The sequence below is a fragment of the Bufo bufo genome, chromosome 2 (genome assembly GCF_905171765.1).
Source record: "Bufo bufo chromosome 2, aBufBuf1.1, whole genome shotgun sequence".
NCBI classification, from domain to species: Eukaryota; Metazoa; Chordata; class Amphibia; order Anura; family Bufonidae; genus Bufo; species Bufo bufo.
The window spans coordinates 247,949,792-247,969,431 of NC_053390.1; the positions used below are offsets into that span (position 1 = coordinate 247,949,792).

The 19,640-nt window shown below is 42.5% G+C and overlaps 1 protein-coding gene across 3 annotated transcripts in view; it reads right to left on the bottom strand.

Annotated features, from left to right (window-relative positions):
- Positions 1-19,640, bottom strand: part of SEPTIN5 (septin 5) — an 88,497-nt gene that overhangs the window by 52,264 nt on the left and 16,593 nt on the right. For 2 of the 3 annotated variants that reach the window (XM_040416333.1, XM_040416332.1), the window contains exon 3: positions 935-1,009. The exons of the other annotated variant lie outside the window; for it this stretch is intronic. In XM_040416333.1, the coding sequence (XP_040272267.1) occupies positions 935-1,009 (75 nt within the window). The remainder of the gene's footprint in view (positions 1-934; positions 1,010-19,640) is intronic. 3 annotated transcript variants of the gene reach the window in all.

Below are 19,640 nucleotides of genomic sequence, written 5' to 3' on the forward strand. Positions count from 1 at the left end.
GGAGCTCCTGCTCCGTACAGTTATAGAACAAATTTTTAAGCGAATCGACTTTGGATGTTTCATCCGAAGTTGATTCGCTCATCCCTATTGATGAGTGATCAGAGCATCACCCACTACACTGATCAGTACAATGCTCTTCTGTCGACATCTTTATCTAGGCCTATCATGAGAACAATAAAGCTGTCAAACTGTTATCCCCATTCTACAATCTACTATTTTACTAACAGATAACATCGCTTCCTCACACCAGAGATTGCACAAAAGATCGCTATCTATGTAGGATTTTTCTCTCTGTGCTAAAGACGGACAATATTTTACATAAAATTTTCAGTAGCATAGTACTGCCAAATAGAAAAACAAAATATCTTTTTTTAAAAATTCTACCACCTTTGTACTCTCTAGTTCAACACATTCAGAACTTGGTCTAGTCCTTTCAAATACAGCTCTATGTTAACTAAAATATCGGCATTTAGAAAGCAGCCCATCTACTACTTCTTGACCTATTTTACTTTCTACAGGCACAGACACTGTACGATACTCCGTATAAATGGTATACTGCAAGAGAGTAACATTCATTGTACAGTAGACACAGTAAATTAGCAGCAAGCCAGAATAAAATATATATTAGCTAACAGGAGCAGAAAAGATAGAACATTAGTGGGGGGTACGCATCACCACTGGAGGGTAACTGAGGATAACTATACACATGGAAAATTTAGGAAGTGGGGTGAGGACTTAGTGAAGACTAGGGAAGATAGTAGTGAACACCATGCGAGAAGAAAGGAGACAGTTGTATGCCGAAGCAGCATTACAACCTAGGGTAAAAAAGGAAAACTGTGCAGAGAGGGAACAGGTGCTCAGAACAAGGTGAAGGTCTTTCTGTGTCAAACTAATGACCCAGAGTCAAGGAGCAGGTGGACACGAGTCTTCTTACCGTGGCAAGAGTCTGAGGGCGGCCCTCATGGGAGCCCAATGTCAAACCACTTCCGAATCCATCAAACCCTGCTGTCTGCAAGAGATTAAACAACATGACTTTCAAAAATGGTATAAGAAGAGTCAATGGAGGGGGTGTAGGCATGATATCCACCTCCTCACTGCTTACACTATGGGGGTAATTTACTAACCAGAAATATGCCTATATTAGACCAGCAGGTATGTCCCATTCATCATTTTCTACGCCTAAGTTGCATTTAGAAGCAGCGGTGGATCCGCTGAAGTTATGTAGAGGTCGGCGACTCTTCATAACTTTAGCGGATCCACCACCAGCTATAGGGGATATTAAGATCGGCGTCTAAAATACCAGTTTTAATAAATGACCCCCTATGTATTTAGCAATATAGAATTGGGTTTGGCCATATACAATGTCCGCTGAACTTGCCGATTTTGGCCAGACCACAAAAACATCTAACAAAGTGTTCTGCAACTCCAGTCCTCAGGACCCACCTGCCGGTCATGTTTTAAGGATTTCCTTAGTATTGAGCAGGCGGTATAATTAGAGTCCACGCACCAGCACTTACCACAGGTATTCATTCTGTGGGGTATCCATAAATCATGAACGGCAGGTGGGCCCTGAGGGATGGACTTGAGGAACACTGATCTAACATGCAGATGCTGTCATTATTCCCAACACATGCATGCTCAGTCAAACCAAGTGTGCATATATATGGGTGGGTCAGGAGGAATAGCTGCCAGCTGACAGTTATTGAACATGTATGCCCGGCTTTAAGGCCAAATTACATGGGCAGATGACTGGCTCAATTATCGGAAAGAAATGTTCATCTGTACGCTGATCCGGATAACTGGCCCGTGTATAGGTGCCAGCGCAAATGCTTATGCGGCACAAAAAAATTCTATGTTTCTCTGCAGTAAATTACCCTCTATGTGGGATGAATGATCACAATAAAGATCATTCATGCCCATAGAGCAGCAGTCCTTGGTGGATATAAATGAATGTCAAACCCCAGTGACTGACAGCTATACTGCACTAAAGCTATGAGCAACGGAATAAAATATTCATCAAGTGACCCTCTGACCCACTAACATAGTAGTCAGGATTGTTAGAGCTTATAAAGAACTGTGCGCTAATGAGAAGACATTGTTACTTGGGGATTAACAGATGACACCCTACCCTCACACCAATGGGCACACCTTAAGACGAGGTTGGTGGCATCTCCTGAAACTCGTGGTGTAGGAGTAGCTCTGGCAAGGAACCAGAAGTTGATGGCTTGTAGGCGGTAATGTACGGGTTACAGGGAGCCTTGGGAGGATCATCCATATGCAATGTATTGCATTACCCGGAGATCATCAGCATGCCAGGATAAGCAGAGAAATGTATGAAATGTTATCACTCAGTATTGTTAGTATTCACCCACATGCATAGAGAACAAGTCTGGCCACAAATAATGCCTGACATTGTAACGCTGGAGCATTATGGGGCTGTGGGTGACAGGCACTGCATACGACCAGAGCAGCTGCAGTAACAGGCACAGAACCCAGACACAAAGCTGCCTCACAGTCCAGCCAGGTGCTCCGAGTGTCCTGACTCCTAATGCATGGACGCCTCCGCTGAAAAAAAGGAAGCCATTCACCCAGTCAGCTCTTGTGTGACACATTGGTTGGGGGGAAAGAAGAACCTCAATGGAACGTCATCATTCTCATCCGAAGAAGAAGTCAACCACACAAGGCCTGTAGCTCAAAATGAACACGTATCCAATGGTCCTTTATATGAAGTGGCTACACATAGAGCTCACACACCTACAGAGCACCCTCGTTCTGGCTCATACAGAGGGGTACCATGCAGGGGACTTCTCTACAAAGTCCATATGCCCTAATAGTGCATATGGACAAGGGAGAGGTCTTCAGGAGCCAACCCATGTAAATAATGGTTGACTGAAATCAATTTCATGAATCAGATTGAATCAGTTTAATCCAACTTCACAACCAATTTTGTTCATTCAGTTTTCTATATAACTTTTATTAACCCTCCCTCTGATCAGCCCTCCCTCTGTGGATTCAAGCAGAAAAGGACAATACTGTTTTCCAAGAGTCCAGCTTGGGCTTTGTGGCTGCAGAGGTAGGACGCTCCTGAGAGAACGCAGTAATAAAAACAAAATGCCAGAATTGCCTTTTTTGCTTATTCACCACCAAAAAAACGGAATAAAAAGCGATCAAAAAGTGTTATGAAAACAAGTCATCCCACAGACATCAAGCCCTCACACAGCTCCTTAGAATGAAAAATAAAAAAGTCGTGGGTCGTGGGATGCGGCGATGCAAAAACATTTTCTTTTTTAAAGGGGTTTTTATTGTGCAAAACTAGTAAAATGTAAAAAAAAAAAATGGAGAAAGGAAAACTGACATTATTGCACATAGCAACCAATCAGATTATACCTTTCAATTTCAAAAAGAAGTTCTAAAAAATGAAAGGTGGAATCTGATTGGTTGCTATGGTCAACTAATCAAGTTTTCCTTTGCGGCAAAGGGGGGCCCGGAGCGCATAGAAGGCCCCGCCCCCTACTCTGCACAGACAGTTTAATCATAGATATGGGCTAATGTTAATATTAGCCCCCCTCCTCCTCCGTGCTCCCCCTCCTCCTCCGTGCCTCCTGACTGCTTCTCTCCTGCAGAGATAAGTGAACAATCTGTGTTTGTTATGTGTGTGTATATATATATATATATATATATATATATATATATATATATGTGTATATATGTGTCTATATATATCTCTAGGTATGCATGTGTGTATATGTGTCTATATTTATCTATGCATGCATGTGTTTATATGTGCCTATATATATATATACTCATTTTTTTGGGGAGGAAATATGTTGGTGATCATATTTATTGTATGTATGTGTTTCCCCTTTTGTGTGTCACCATCACCATAGTGTTCCTATGTCTTGGAGCTGCTGCATCAGGACGTTCTGTGCGGGGGAAGAAGAAGAAGAAAGAGGAGGCAGCAGCACCGCCAGCAAGGAGTCTGTGGGAGAGACATAGGAAGGCACACTAAGGACGTAGGTAACACTACCACATGATCTACACTAGTGTTATCTGTGGTTTTACATAGGACTGCAGGTAACACTACCACATTATCAGCACTAGTGTTATCTGTTGTTTTACATAGGACTGCAGGTAACACTACTACATTTTTTGTAATTAGAGAGCCATCCCTGTGTTATTTGTGGTGTTACGTAGGACTACAGGTGACATCTACCACATTATCTGTACTCAGAGAGTTATCACTGTGTTATTTGTAGTGTTACATAGGACTGCAGATAAAACTTTTGTGGAATAGCCACAGGAGTCCCATAGATTCAGATACCACAGGGTTTTGTTCCTACAGCATTCCTTTTGCTGCAAAACTGACCTGTGCCCTTCATTCTCTAGGTCGGTACGAATACGTACGAACATATGTATACATTTCTTTATTGGCAGAACAGGAGATGGGATGGGCAAGGGGTGGGTAGTGGGCAGGGTTAGGGGGCCCAATTCAGACTCTTGCTATGGGGCCCAGTGATTTCTATGTATGCCCCTGATCAGGGCCTAAATGTATTTGGAATTTTTGTAATCGTACTTACCCAGAGAGTACAGTTATGTTATGTCAAAAAAAATGAACACTGCAAAATTTATATGTAATGTAAAAACTCACTGTCAGTATTGCTGTTTTTGGTGGGGATTTGAGAAACCTACACTCGTAGAGGTAAATGGAGAGGTGGCGGTGCATTTACTTGTATGGGAGTTCCGGATATAGCTAAGCACGCTTGCCCTGGAACTTTTGGAACTCCCACAAAAGTGAATGTAGAGCTCTCTTTTACTTTAAAGGGAACCTGTCACCTGGATTTTGGGTATAGAGCTGAGGACATGGGTTGCTAGATGGCCGCTAGCACATCCGCAATACCCAGTCCCCAAATCTCTGTGTGCTTTTATTGTGTAAAAAAAACAAATTTGATACATATGCAAATTAACATACAAGAGTCATATCTTACTTGTGTGACCAGAGAAGAGTCATATTTTCAAGCTCTGACTCATCTCAGGTTAATTTGCATATGTATCGAATCTGTTTTTTTTACACAATAAAAGCACACAGAGCTATGGGGACTGGGTATTGCGGATGTGCTAGCGGCCATCTAGCAACCCATGTCCTTAGCTCTATACCCAAAATCCCAGTGACAGGTTCCCTTTAAGGGGCTCATTTGGGAGATCGGTGCGGGTCCCACCTCTGGGACCTGTTCCTATCTAACATTGGTAGCATATCCTATTGATATGCCACCAACCCCTTTAACTAAAGCTGTAAATAGCTATATTTTTTAACTTGGATATTTTTTTAATAAAAAAAAAAACTTTTTTAAATAATTTCCTTGGCCCACAAGAGGACTTTTAGTCTACTTTCACACTAGCATTTTTACTGGATCCGGCAGGGTTCAGCAAAAACGCTTCCGTTACTGATAATACAACCATCTGCATCCGTTATGAACGAATCTGGTTGTATTATCTGTAACATTGCGAAGACGGATCCGTCATGAACTCCATTGAAAGTCAATGGGGGACGGATCCGTTTTCTATTGTGTCAGAGAAAACAGATCCGTCCCCATTGACTTGCATTGTGGGTCATGACGCATCCGTCTTGCTCCGCATCCCATGACGGAAAGCAAACTGCAGCATGTTGCGGTTTGCTTTCCGGTATGAGAATGGAACAGAATGCATTTTGGAGCACTCCGTTCTGTTCAGTCACGTTTTGTCCCCATTGACAATGAATGGGGACAAAACTGAATATTTTTTTTTCGGGTATTGAGACCCTATGACGGACATTAAGGCTAGCGTGAAAGTAGCCTAACAGGTGATCTTTGGATTGTTTCTATAATACCCTGCACTGCTTATGCAGTGTAAAGTATTATACTGTCAGTGCCATACTTATAGGCACCAGCACGCTGCAACAGAAAGGCACAGCCTGATATTGATATACTGACGGCAGGCCTGGGACCTTTATTAGTGGGGCTCCAATGGGAGACAAAGTGAGCCCCCTCCCTCTAAACCGCTTAAATGCCGTGGTCACTATTGATTATGGCATCTAAGGGGTTAAACTGCCAAGATCTCATGTGAGAGCTAAACCCCCAATCTCCGCTGCACAGGAGACCCATACAGCTCTTAGACTACTCTGCTGTAAAAATGAGGCGGCCTAGTCTAATGGGTTTAATAAAAGAAAGCTAGCAAAAAATAATAATAAATAAGCAATTCTTTTTCATAAAATACATTTTATTGTGCAAAAGCAAAAAAAAAATAAAAAAATACACTTATTAGGAATTCCCACGACCGAAATAACCTCAACAACTCATTAACCCTCCTGCACACGACCGTATGGCTTTTTCAGTGTTTTGAGGTCTGTTTTTCACGGATCCGTTGTTCCGTTTTTTGTTTCCGTTGTGTTTCCGTTTCTGTTTTTCCGTATGGCATAGACAGTATACAGTAATAGATGGTTCCGCAAAAAACGGAACGGAAACGGAAGACATACGGATGCATTTCCGTATGTGTTCTGTTTTTTTGCGGACCCATTGACTTGAATGGAGCCACGGAACGTGATTTGCGGGCAATAATAGGACATGTTCTATCTTTAAAAAGTACGGAAACACGGAAACGGAATGCATACGGAGTACATTCCGTTTTTTTTTGCGGAACCATTGAAATGAATGGTTCCGTATACGGAACACAAAAAACGGCCCGTAAACGGGGGGGGAAAAAAACGGTCGTGTGCAGGAGGCCTTAACAGGTCAGTCTAAACAATAAAGTAGGACCCCGTGCTAAACCCTCTTCACCAGCGGGAATTCTCTACTCATTGTTCTTGCTGAAGGTTAGCACGCTGTAACTGCAAAGACCCCTAACATGCTACACCTATCTGAATTTGTGAACGTTTGCACAATGGAAATCCTGTTCAAGATTGAACTACTGATGTACCATTACTGAGGCGAGTTCATGCCTATTTGGGTGGAAGATCTAGAATTTACACAAAATGACATTTTTCTACCACTTTATATATGCAAATGCTTGCAACCCAAAGCACATAACATCTACAGAGATTCCTCTGACGGCAGACATGCATTCCCCGAGTGGCGGCAAGAGGAATGCAGAACCTGCAGAGCTGAAAGCTTACTTCCTTCCCCTTGGCAGTATTTCCAAAGGAACAATGACTTCCCAAATAAATAACACTGTATACAAGTGGCCGACTTCAAAGAGTAACGGCAGTAGTAATGTGGCCCCGCTAATTACTGGGTGTGCGTTCATACCATAGGAAGAGATGCAGCTGGATGTGGGGATCCCTTAATCCATAAGACATGGAGAGAAAGCCTGGAAATGAGGCGAATGCCTAGATCTGGGATAGTAACGGTGTCTCCTGGAAATCATGGATGACGCCTTTTACACATCACATCTAAAATGGACGTTGCTGGTACGTGGAAGAAGGGCATCCATTTCTCCATGGAGATGTTACTAGCCATAGTTTAATTTTTACTTTCTTTTTTACTTCTATATTTTTATCAAACACACCAATGATAAATCATTCACAGTATTTTGGTATGCAGTGTATGAACATCCACCTAGCTCTTCTACTCAACAGGTTTTCCAGCTCATATCTAATTTTTTCTCCGGCAGACAATTTTTCCAGCTCCCTGCCAAAAACAATACACTACGCCAGTCAAAATATGCCTGCTATCTAAAACTGCTGAAAACCCCCTTAAAGGGAACCTGTCAGAAGATTTATGCAGTCCTAACCACAGGAAGCATCAAAACGAGTTAGCCTCTTCATTTCATTGAATCAGCAAAAAAGGTACTCCGTATGCCTTTTGTTTCCGTATTTCCGTTCTGTTCAAAGATAGAACATGTCCTATTATTGTCCGCATAACGGACAAGGATAGTACTGTTCCATCAGGGGCCAGCTGTTCCGTTCCGCAAAAAACGGAATGCACATGGACGTCATCCGTATTTTTTGCGGATCCGTTTTTTGCGGACTGCAAAATACTGAAAAAGCCATACGGTCGTGTGCAGGTTTCTCCCCATCAGGCCCAGCTAGATTGACACAGCTTTCTCCGTATTTGCATATAGGATGAGAAATCTGTCAATCCAGTTAAACTGGGTGGGAAGAAACCAGAGGGGAACCACCTGGAGAACACTTCTCCCTGAGCCCTGCCCTAAAAAAAAAAAACTGGTTTCCTTCAAGAACCCTGCAACCATGAAATGTTTCTCAGCTTACCTCTACAGTTATAGTTGTTGCTATGGATTTTATAATTGCAGCAAATTAAAATTTTTAAGAAGTAACATGGAGACAGCTTCTATTCTGAAGATATGAAGTCATTAGAGAAAGTGAGGGAGGGACTGGGGTTCCTTGGGCCCACCAGAGGTAATTACTCTCGGGGCCCAACCCACATATCATCAATAAAGTTTAATAGGTTTTGAATCAAGGAAATAGACAGTAGCGGCAAGTTACTGTCTACAAAGGCAGCTCCAAATGTGTCCTTTCTTCTTGACCTTACTATGGTATCAGCGGGAGGATCCTGCTGGTGGGCCAGTCCGATGCTGGAGAAAGTTTTACTGGTAATGAAACCCTTTATGCATCCCTTAGGCTCCATTCAGACGTCTGTAACGTGTTTTGCGGATACACGGATCGGCAAAACACGGACAGCGGCAATGTGCGTTCCGCATTTTGCGGACCGCACATTGCCGTCACTAATAGAATATGCCTATCCTTGTCCGCAATTGCGGACAAGAATAGGACATGTTCTATTTTTTTGGGGATAGGAATTGCGGACCCGGAAATGTGCGGGTCCGCAATTCCGTGTCCGGGCAGCACCATAGAAATGAATCGGTCCGCAAATCCGTTCCGCAAATGCGGAATTAAATTTCGGACGTGTGAATGGACCCTTAGGCCTCTTTCACACGGGCGAGATTTCCGTGCGGGTGCAATGCGTGAGGTGAACGCATTGCACCCGCACTGAATCCGGACCCATTTATTTCTATGGGCTGTGCACATGAGCGGTGATTTTCACGCATCACTTGTGCGTTGCGTGAAAATCGCAGCATGCTCTATTTTGTGCGATTTTCACGCAACGCAGGCCCCATAGAAGTAAATGGAGCTGCGTGAAAATCGCAAGCATCTACAAGCAAGTGCAGATGCGGTGCGATTTTCACGCACAGTTGCTAGGAGACGATCGGGATGGAGACCCGATCATTATTATTTTCCCTTATAACATGGTTATAAGGGAAAATAATAGCATTCTGAATACAGAATGCATAGTAAAATAGGGCTGGAGGGGTTAAAAAAATAAAATAACTCACCTCCTCCTCTTGATCGCGTAGTTGCCGATCTCTTCTTACTTCTTTAATCATGAGCTGCCGGCTAAAGGACCTGTGGTGACGGCACATCACATGGTCCACCACCCTGGCGATGGACCATGTGATTGGACCATGTGATGAGCTCAGTGACGTCACCACAGGTCCTTTGACAGGTCCTGAAGAAAGAACAGGAGACCGGCAGCTACGCGATCAATTGGAGGAGGTGAGTTAATTTGTTTTTTATTTTTTAACCCTCAATTGACCTTCTACTAAGCATTCTGTATTAAAGAATGCTATTATTTTCCCTTGTAACCTCGTTATAAGGGAAAATAATAAAATTTACAGAATACTGAACCCAAACCCGAACTTCTGTGAAGAAGTCCGGGTTCGGGTCTGGGTACCAAACATGCTGATTTTTCTCACGCACGTGCAAAACGCATTAAAACGCTTTGCACTCGCGGGGGGAAATCGCGTATGTTACCGCAACACACCCGCATCTTTTCCCGCAACGCACCCGCAACGCCTGTGTGAAACCAGCCTTAGTTAACATTTCAGTGATTTGGTCAGTGATTTCCATCAGTGATCATGAGCCGATACCAGAATTAGATCCTACAGAAAGGTAAGGTATAAGGGCTCATGCACACGACCATATGTATTTTGCAGTTCGCAGAACACAGATCCGCAAAAATTTGGATGCCATCCGTGTGCATTTCGTATTTTGCGGAATGGAACAGCTGTCCCCTAATAGAACAGTCCTATCCTTGTCCGTAATGCGGACAATATTAGGACATGTTCTATTTTTGTGTGGAACGGAAATACGGAAACGGAATGCACACGGAGTAACTTTGTTTTTTGAAATGAATGGTTCCGCATATGGTCCGCAAAAAAACGGAACGGACACGGAAAAAAATATGTTCATGTGCATGAGGCCTAATTGAAAGATTTGTACCAGTTATGAGCTTCCAACCTGCACTTGGTTTTGAATCACAATCACTGATGAAAATCAGTGACCAAATCACTGAAGTGTGAACTAGGTCTTAGGGCTCGTTCACACTACCGTTGGTGTCCCGTTCCCGTATTGCGGACCACATTTGCGGATCCGCAATACACTGGCACCATTCCGCTGTCATTCCGCATCACCGTTCATTTCAATGGGTCCGCAAATCCGGAGATGCGAAACGATGCGGAACGGAACACTACGGAAGCACTACGGAGTGCTTTCTGGGGTTCCGTTCCATGCCTCCGCACCGCAAAAAGATAGAACATGCTCTATCTTTTTGCGGAATGGAGAGATCGCGGACCCATTCAAGTGAATGGGTCTGCGATCCCCATGCGCCTGCCCCACGGAAGGTGCCCGTGCATTGCGGACCACAATTTGCGGTTCACAGCACGGGCACGGGACACCAACGGTCGTGTGAACGAGCCCTTATTTATGCACAGCACTAGTGGAGGTACAATAATTACTTTCCTTGAAGTGAGGCGTGTTTTGCCTTTTGCACTCATCCCATGAGCACATCTGAGAATGAATGATGTTAAGGAAGTCTATGTAGTGCATTCTTAAGGGGTGACAACTTAGAAAGCGGATTACTATATATCTATATACTGGGGAAAGAATGCCAGGAAATCCTACCTTCTCTAAAAAAAAAAGTCACATAACGTCACAAATTCCATTAAAATGTTCACTGTAATTCAAACCTGTACAGAGGAGAGGCTGTGTGTGTACAATATCAAAAGCAGCAGTTCATGATAACGGTGGGCATAAGTGCAGACGTTCTGGTTATACCAACATGAATGGATGGGCTGCAGATTATTTTTCAGAAGTATGCCAGGCTGTAAAACCATTGTTTATTACCGTAACCCATCCAGGTCTAGTGATTCAAAGGATAACCTTGATTTATACAAAATAGCGGTGCTGACAACACACACTAGGAAAACACAGAACTTAGGGTGCATTCACACGACCGCAGATTTGGTCCGTATCCGATCCACATTTTTTGCGTATAGGAAGCGGATCCATTCATCTCATTCGTATGCCTGGTCCGTAACCACAGAAAAAAGATAGAACATGTCCTATTCTTGTCCATTTATCGGACAAGTATAGGCATTGTTACAATGGATGCCCCCCAAAAAAAACAGGTGCCACACGGACGTCACATAGGTGTCATCCGTATTTTTTGCGGATCCACATTTTGCGGACCACAAAATACATACGGTCGTGTGAATGCGCCCTTACACTGTGTTGTCACCTTCCAGCTACTGCATGCTGTCATGGCAAAAAAGTAATGTACGTCAGATAGCATTAACAATAAAACAGGAATACTATTATTTTGTGCCAAACATTTACTACTGCCAATAAAATATTTGTTTACAGGATCTTTTTTTTAACAGTCCGTTTTATTTTTGTTCCCGTTCTTCTGATGGATCCAGCCTTACGTCTAGTCTGTTTTAGGCTACTTTCACATCTGCGTTTTCCTTTCAGGTATTGAGATCTGTCATAGGATCTCAAAACCGGAGGAAAACGCTACAGTTTTGTTCCGTTTCGTTACCATGACGCACACAAAAACGCTGCAAGACGGATCCGACATGAAACAAAATGTAAGTCAATGCTGCCGGATCCATTTTTTCAGACAAAAAAAAAAAACTGATCGGCGTCCATTGACTTACAATGGATATAGTGCCAGATCCGTTTTGTTAATTTGGGAGATAATACAACCGGATCCGTTCTGAACGGATGCAGACAGTTGTATTATATACCGGATGCTTTTTTGCTGATCCCCTGACAGATTCAGCAGAAACGCAGATGTGAAAGTCATCACAGTTTATATCTGTTTACTGTATCCTGTCCAGCAAATAAAGAGTTAACTGGCACCCAGTCTAAGGCCGAGTTCACACGAACGTGTGTGACCCGTGCCCGTGCTGCGGCCCGCAACTTGCGGGCCGCAATGCACGATCGCCGGCCGTAGGTCAGCCGCATCAGATCGCGGACCCATTCACTTTAATGGGTCCGGCGATCCGCCCGTTCCGCAAAAAGATAGGACATGTTCTATCTTTTTGCGGAACAGAAGTACGGGACGCAACCCCACGGAAGCACTCCGTAGTGCTTGCGAGGGGTCCCGTTCCGTGCGGCTGTTCCGCAATTCCGGATTTGCGGACCCATTGAAGTGAATGGGTCCGCATCCGTGATGCGGAATGCACACGGAACTGTGTGAACTAGGCCTAAGGGTTCATGCACACACGCATTGAAAGCAGACAGCGCCCGCAGTGAAAACTGATCCATTACAGGAAGCTTCCACCTTTTATTTACCAAAGGATCTCAGAAAAGTGAAAGGTGGAATCTGATTGGTTGCTATGGGCGACTAAGCCAGATTTCTTTTACAGCAGTTTTGATAAATCTCCCCCATTATTGGGGTTATGCACGTGGGGTTTTATTCTCACCAATATTGCTCTCTGTGAAAAAATGCAGCAGGTTCTATTCTTTGCTTTTTACACAGGAGAAGGACTCTATAGAAACAAATGAGCCTGTGTGAAAAAACGGAAAGAAATGCGTATGTTGCATTTTTCATGCAGGGCTTGCCCATTCCAGTCAGTGAGTCAATGATAAAAAACTGAAGAACATGGAAGAACTTTCCGTTTCTCACTAATGGTTGATGGGAGACGCCATGTTTTATTTTTCAAATTTTTTCACACATATGAAAAACATATGAAAACTGATCAAAACTGACAATCAAGTGGAAAAACCAAAACAAAAAAAATTTAAGCTGAATGGGGCGGCACATCAGGTTTTTTACTGACAGAACTCATGTGAGTTTACTATTGCTTGTGTGCTCGAGCCCCAAGTCTGTTTTGCTGCCCTATCTCCTGTACTTATTAAGAAAAATATTCATGCTAGTTGACTTTAATATAATATCTACATACATCGCTGACTTTAGAAATATACGGGGTCATTTATAAAACTAGTGTAAAGCAGAACTGGCTTCATTGCCCACAGCAACCAATCACATTCTACCTTTCATTTTTGACAGCTCCATTGGAAAATGAAAGGTGGAATCTGATTGGTTGCTATGGGCAACTAAGGTAGTCCTACTTCACACCAGTTTGATAAACGTCCCCAATACTGTATTCCACAGGCAATTTTACCAAAGTGACACTTTACCCACAGACATGTGGAACCTTACTGAGTGTCAATGCCAGTAGCCGCCGCCAAGCTTAAATGAAACTATCTCAACTATCAAGCTTTCACCTGCATGATAGCTGAGGCCCAAGAATTAAGAATATGAAACTATAGAAACCAAGCGAAACTCTACAAAGACCAGACCTCCGTGTATAAACATATGCACAGACTGGAGTCAAGCACTTTCCGTCACCTCACGTATGCTCTCTCTCCCACACTGGCCCCCATGCTGCCTACATTGTTATCATACCAACACAACACAGAATTTACTTCACCCATGTACAGAATGCAAAGCATCTGGGTACAAGCAGAAGGGTTTACTATCTTTATGTGAATACTATATAACCCGAAGTGTGCACGGGACATGGTCACCATCATTAATGAAAGGGGTTATCTCATTATTAAATTAAATGAAAATCAGACATCATGACAATCTCTTTCTAAGGCCGAATGCACACGACCGTTTTTTTCCCCCGTTTACTGGTCGTTTTTTGCGTTCCGTATACGGAACCATTCATTTCAATGGTTACGCAAAAAAACCAGAACGTACTGCGTATGCATTCCGTATTTCCGTTCCGTTGAAAAATAGAACATGTCCTATTATTGCCCGGAAATCACGGTCCGTGGCTCTATTCAAGTCAATGGGTCCGCAAAAAAATGGAACACATACGGAAATGCATCCGTATGTCTTTCGTATCCGTTCCGTTTTTGCGGAACTATCTATTGAAAATTTTATGCCCAGCCAAATTTTTTCGATGTAATTACTGTATATGCCATACGGAAAAACGGAATGCAAACGGAAACAAAAAAACGGATCCGTGAAAAACGGACCGCAAAACACTGAAAAAGCCATACGGTCGTGTGCAGGAGGCCTAACAAAGCAAGAACCAGCCCCGTACCTCACATGGATCCAGAGATCTCCCCACTCATTGCTCCAATTGCTCTGATAGATTATTTTATTGGCAGCTCAAGGGGGTGTTCTTTCTCAGGAGGCATGTCCTTTCTGCTACAGCTCTCTCCCTGTAACCGTCACAGCTACTAATAGTAGATACTGCTGATGGCAATAGAGAAATGGAAGTAAGCTTGTGCAACCAACTCAGTGACGTGCACAGAGATATAAGGAAAAGATCAAACGGCAGGCGTTGCCACACTGAATACCTTAGTGGCTATACTATCCAAATATAAAAGGATTCATATCTAGATTCTGGTTTGGAAAAGGTTGAATATTTTTCATGGGACAACCCCTTTAAATATTTCAAGCTCACACTACAATTAAACCAGTAAAAAATACTACTAAAAATTGTTTTTATAAGTAGTCTTAAAAATCTCCATTAGAATATGTCGGAGCTTACAGTAAGATCTGGAAACAACTCTTAATTTGTGAAAATGGGGCACGCTCATTTTCCGTAAATGAAACTGGATGGTCCCCATTACATCCCACAGCACTAGGACATGATAAAGGAGCAGGGTGGTCCGCAGGACAGCGTAGTACAGGTGACTAAGTAATCAGGCCAGCCGCTCTTCTCGCAAGTCATTGCCTTTGGAGCTTCCTCAGTAGGGGATGACCGTGCTCCAGGGCCATGACTAATCTCGTTGTACAGGGTTCCAAAATTTCAGATAGTGGCCCTGATAATAATAAAAGTTCATTTATTTCCATTGTGGCTCCCATGTGTAAGATGTCATTATTTGGCTGCCCTGCAGCAAGTACCCTGTGGTCAGCCTATTGTGGGGTACCTACCATATGAGCCATGGGACGGCAATCTTTAAGGCTAGGTCTACACGACGACATGTGTCGATTTTTATAATGATAGTCTATGGTGTCACAATGCAACATGATGCGACAGTCGCAGAATAATCCATGTCGAATGGATTTTTTGCGACTGTCGAGTCGTAGTCGCAGCATGTCGCAGTGCGACACCATAGACAATCATTATAAAAATTGTCGCGCGACATCAGTGCGACAAAATGTCGTCGTGTAGACCTAGCCTAAAAGTCCTCAGGAACTTTAATTATCAAGCTAAATGATCGATCATGGTGCAGATAATAAACTGTAGTGTTAGGGTGGGTTCACACCTCCATTTAACTGACCCAGCAGACTGTTATTCGGTAGATCCTGCTGTTCACCGGCAGATCCCATTGACTATAATGGGATCCTGCTGCTTCCTGGCAAAATGTTGGCTTTCGAGTGGACAAAAACTGTTGCATGCAATGGTTTTTGTCCAGCCAAAATCCAGCACTCATGCCAGAAAGCGGCTGGATCCCCACCAGATCCTACAATAGTCAATGGGGTCCGGCAGTGAACAGCAGGCCAGATTCGGTGAACTCCTGCAGACTGTTCCGGCAGAGAATGTTCTGGCTGCTTTCCGGCAAAATGCAATGGTTGTCCAGCAAAAAAACTCATGCCAGAAAGCGCGCAGAATCTTATTACAGTTTGTGGGCAACCTGTAGGTGTGAACCTACTCTAAACAAGGAGTAATATGCTACTGGTATAACTTTACAAAATGCATCCGACATGTCAGTACTTGGGGCGCAGCAGCCCTCTAGCAACTGTCAAAAGAGCAATAAGAAGGTTACAGGATTGTGCGAACATCTGCACTGAAAACCTATGACAAGACAAAAACTTATCACACCCTGAAGACAACTTCAAGGGATAGTTTGCTGCTAGGCAGGTTGCTCTGGAATAGCATACTACAGTTATCATATCTGACATCACCTCCGCACAAACCCAGAAACGTGTTACATTTGACACCATGCTTCATCATCATTATTATAGTAGGGCTTGGACAGTGTCATTAGTTTCAGGGATCTCAGACAGGTCTATCAAGGCTAGATTCATTCATGTATTGCGTTTATCTGGGCATTTTATTGTTTTGGAAAAAATTCTGCAGCCATCTATTTACTGAAAAGTCTTTTGTTCTTGGCTTTTTTTGTAGTGTTTTTAGCGTTTGTGACATTTTTCTTCAGAATGCTCTGGGTATGGTTGTTTTTCCCACAGCATTCTCTATAGGACTACCAAAACAGCAGACAAAATTCATGAGTCAAATGCTACAAATTAAAAATAAACTGAAACAGTTGTAAAAATTTTTTATATTGATATATACTGTGTATATATATATATATATATATATATATATATATATATATATCTCAATCAAAAAACGGAACAGCACCTCCTGAGACAAATCGCAGGTGCAAGCTACCCGGCAATAATACAGCAAACAAAAAACAGTAGCAGCACACCACTATATGCGCTAAGACTAAGTGAACAGGTGAATGTGTGAACAGGGTCAAATACATGACGCCATATAGTTACTGCAAAACAGTGGAGAAGCTCTTAGCGCATATCATTGATCAAAAATATGTCGGGCCCACCCACCAGACGGCAAGGCCGCCCCTCATCAGGTGGGACCCACTCCAACACGGAATGTCCAGCTCCACCGTTTCTCTGATCAAAAGCACCAAGGGGTGGGGGATGGGCGAGGAGCGCCAAGCTCCACAGAGGATGCCCAGTCCTCTATACTATATATATATCAAAAAACGGAACAGCACCTCCTGAGACAAATCGCAGGTGCAAGCTACCCGGCAATAATAAAGCAAACAAAAAACAGTAGCAGCACACCACTATATGCGCTAAGACTAAGTGAACAGGTGAATGTGTGAACAGGGTCAAATACATGACGCCATATAGTTACTGCAAAGCAGTGAAGAAGCTCTTAGCGCATATAGTGGTGTGCTGCTACTGTTTTTTGTTTGCTATATATATATATATATATATATATATATATATATATATATATATATAAAAACCGCTGAAAAAATTGTGCATGTGCATTCAACTGGCCACTGATAGAACAGTCCTATCCTTGTACGTTATGCAGACAATAATAGGACATAGGTAATGCATGTAAAAGAGTATTTTATTAGTAATAACTGGCTGGTTTGTGCCGGCTATTGGCAAAAGGATAAAGTAATAAATAATAAATAATAATAAAAGTTGTCTAGATATGTGGTGTTAAACCTAGGTAAAAAATAGCGATCTCCTGGAAGTAAAAAATATAGACAATATAATATCAATGCACAATTTGTGGACTATATGACAACAATGCATAAAAAATGAAAAATAGATTGCTGGCATAGATCAATACGTGGCTAGTCTCTGTCAACCAATATGTGTATAGTTGGTGACAGATCCCAGGCACACAATGACGTTCTCCTTGGAGGTAAAAAAATGTAGAACAATAAAATAACAATGTATATTATATGGTATCAATGCATACAATCAGGTGATGGTGGTAAAAAAAGGAATCAAATGATAATATAAAAGTCAGATGGTGATAAAATGTCAAGTAAACCTATCTGAGGTAGGTATAGGTATCAAGTTCGATGCTGTCATATAGGGAACAGATATATGTGAGATGGGGGCCCTCCTTTTTGAGGGAATTGGTATCCAATCTGAATTTGCCTCCTTTGTTTCAGATGGATGGGGTATTTCACCTCCGATTGATGGTTATTTGTTGCAACAGTTATCCAACAGTAAAGTACTGCTGTTTGGTACGTTACCCTCCTGTAGATGGGACGTGGGTTGGTGAGCGGCTCCTGGCGGGCGGGTGGCGTCCACGTGTATTCTTCCCGCTCAGAATCTTTGTTCTTGCTTACGGAGCTGTATGCTCAGTCCGTCTGTTGATGTGGCTGTTCGTCACTTCCGGTGACGTCACCTGTGCTCGCTGACTCTCCCGCTCAATTCACATCGGCGTTGCACGTGGTATCCGATGGCGGGAATATGAAGCTGCTGCTTTATTTCAAAGTTTAAGGGTGCTCCGGAGCTGTTAAGGATTAGGACCCTTTCAGTTTTTGCTAGCTTGGTATGGGTATGGCTACCTCAAATTACCCCATACGCGTTTCGGAGCTTCCTGCTCCTTCATCAGTGGGAATGGGTAGCCTTTTTTCTTTATCCTATATATATGGTCTTAATTGGATCAATTGGGATTCTGGGGGCGTGGTTATGGACCTTAATTAACGGTGTTTAGTAACACTTGTCCTGGAATTGCAGGAGGAATGGATGAGGTTCAGATGAAACAATGTGATGCTTATGAGGAGACGGACAGGATACGACTATATTCTGTCTCAATATGTCATTCATGATATTTGTAGTTTAAGAATGAGGATAAGAATAAAAACAAAATAAAATTCATAAAATCTGTGTAGTTCTGTGTGTATCAGTACACTTTCATATACATCTGAATATACATATATACATATCATCAGCTTATAGAGGAGTCCATACATTGTATTACGAAAGTAAAATGAATATAAAAACTCTAGGTTGGGAATATTATCAACAGTATTGGAAATATTATACTGAAGATGGATTTGCAAGTATTATGGTTCCCTAGTTCCATAAATATATATAAAGAGCAGGATTGGGGGTCCAGGGATTCTTTAGTTGGATGGTTGTTGTTTTTATTTTTGTTGGGGAGGCTTCTGTCTATATTGTGGTGTGTAAGTGTATCTGAGTAGTCACTTCAGATTAGGAGAGGGTGATGATTGAGGGAAGGTAGTGGATGTGGAGAGTGAAAAGTGGATAAGGGGGAGGGGCCCACCTGGGAGGAGGGGTCGGAATGCTGGTAGACAGCCTGACTCCGACTCCTGATCACAGAGGGGGCACCCCACCCATATGTTCTATCTGTGGGTTTTCGTTCTTATTCAGATACACTTACACACCACAATATAGACAGAAGCCTCCCCAACAAAAATAAAAACAACAACCATCCAACTAAAGAATCCCTGGACCCCCAATCCTGCTCTTTATATATATTTATGGAACTAGGGAACCATAATACTTGCAAATCCATCTTCAGTATAATATTTCCAATACTGTTGATAATATTCCCAACCTAGAGTTTTTATATTCATTTTACTTTCGTAATACAATGTATGGACTCCTCTATAAGCTGATGATATGTATATATGTATATTCAGATGTATATGAAAGTGTACTGATACACACAGAACTACACAGATTTTATGAATTTTATTTTGTTTTTATTCTTATCCTCATTCTTAAACTACAAATATCATGAATGACATATTGAGACAGAATATAGTCGTATCCTGTCCGTCTCCTCATAAGCATCACATTGTTTCATCTGAA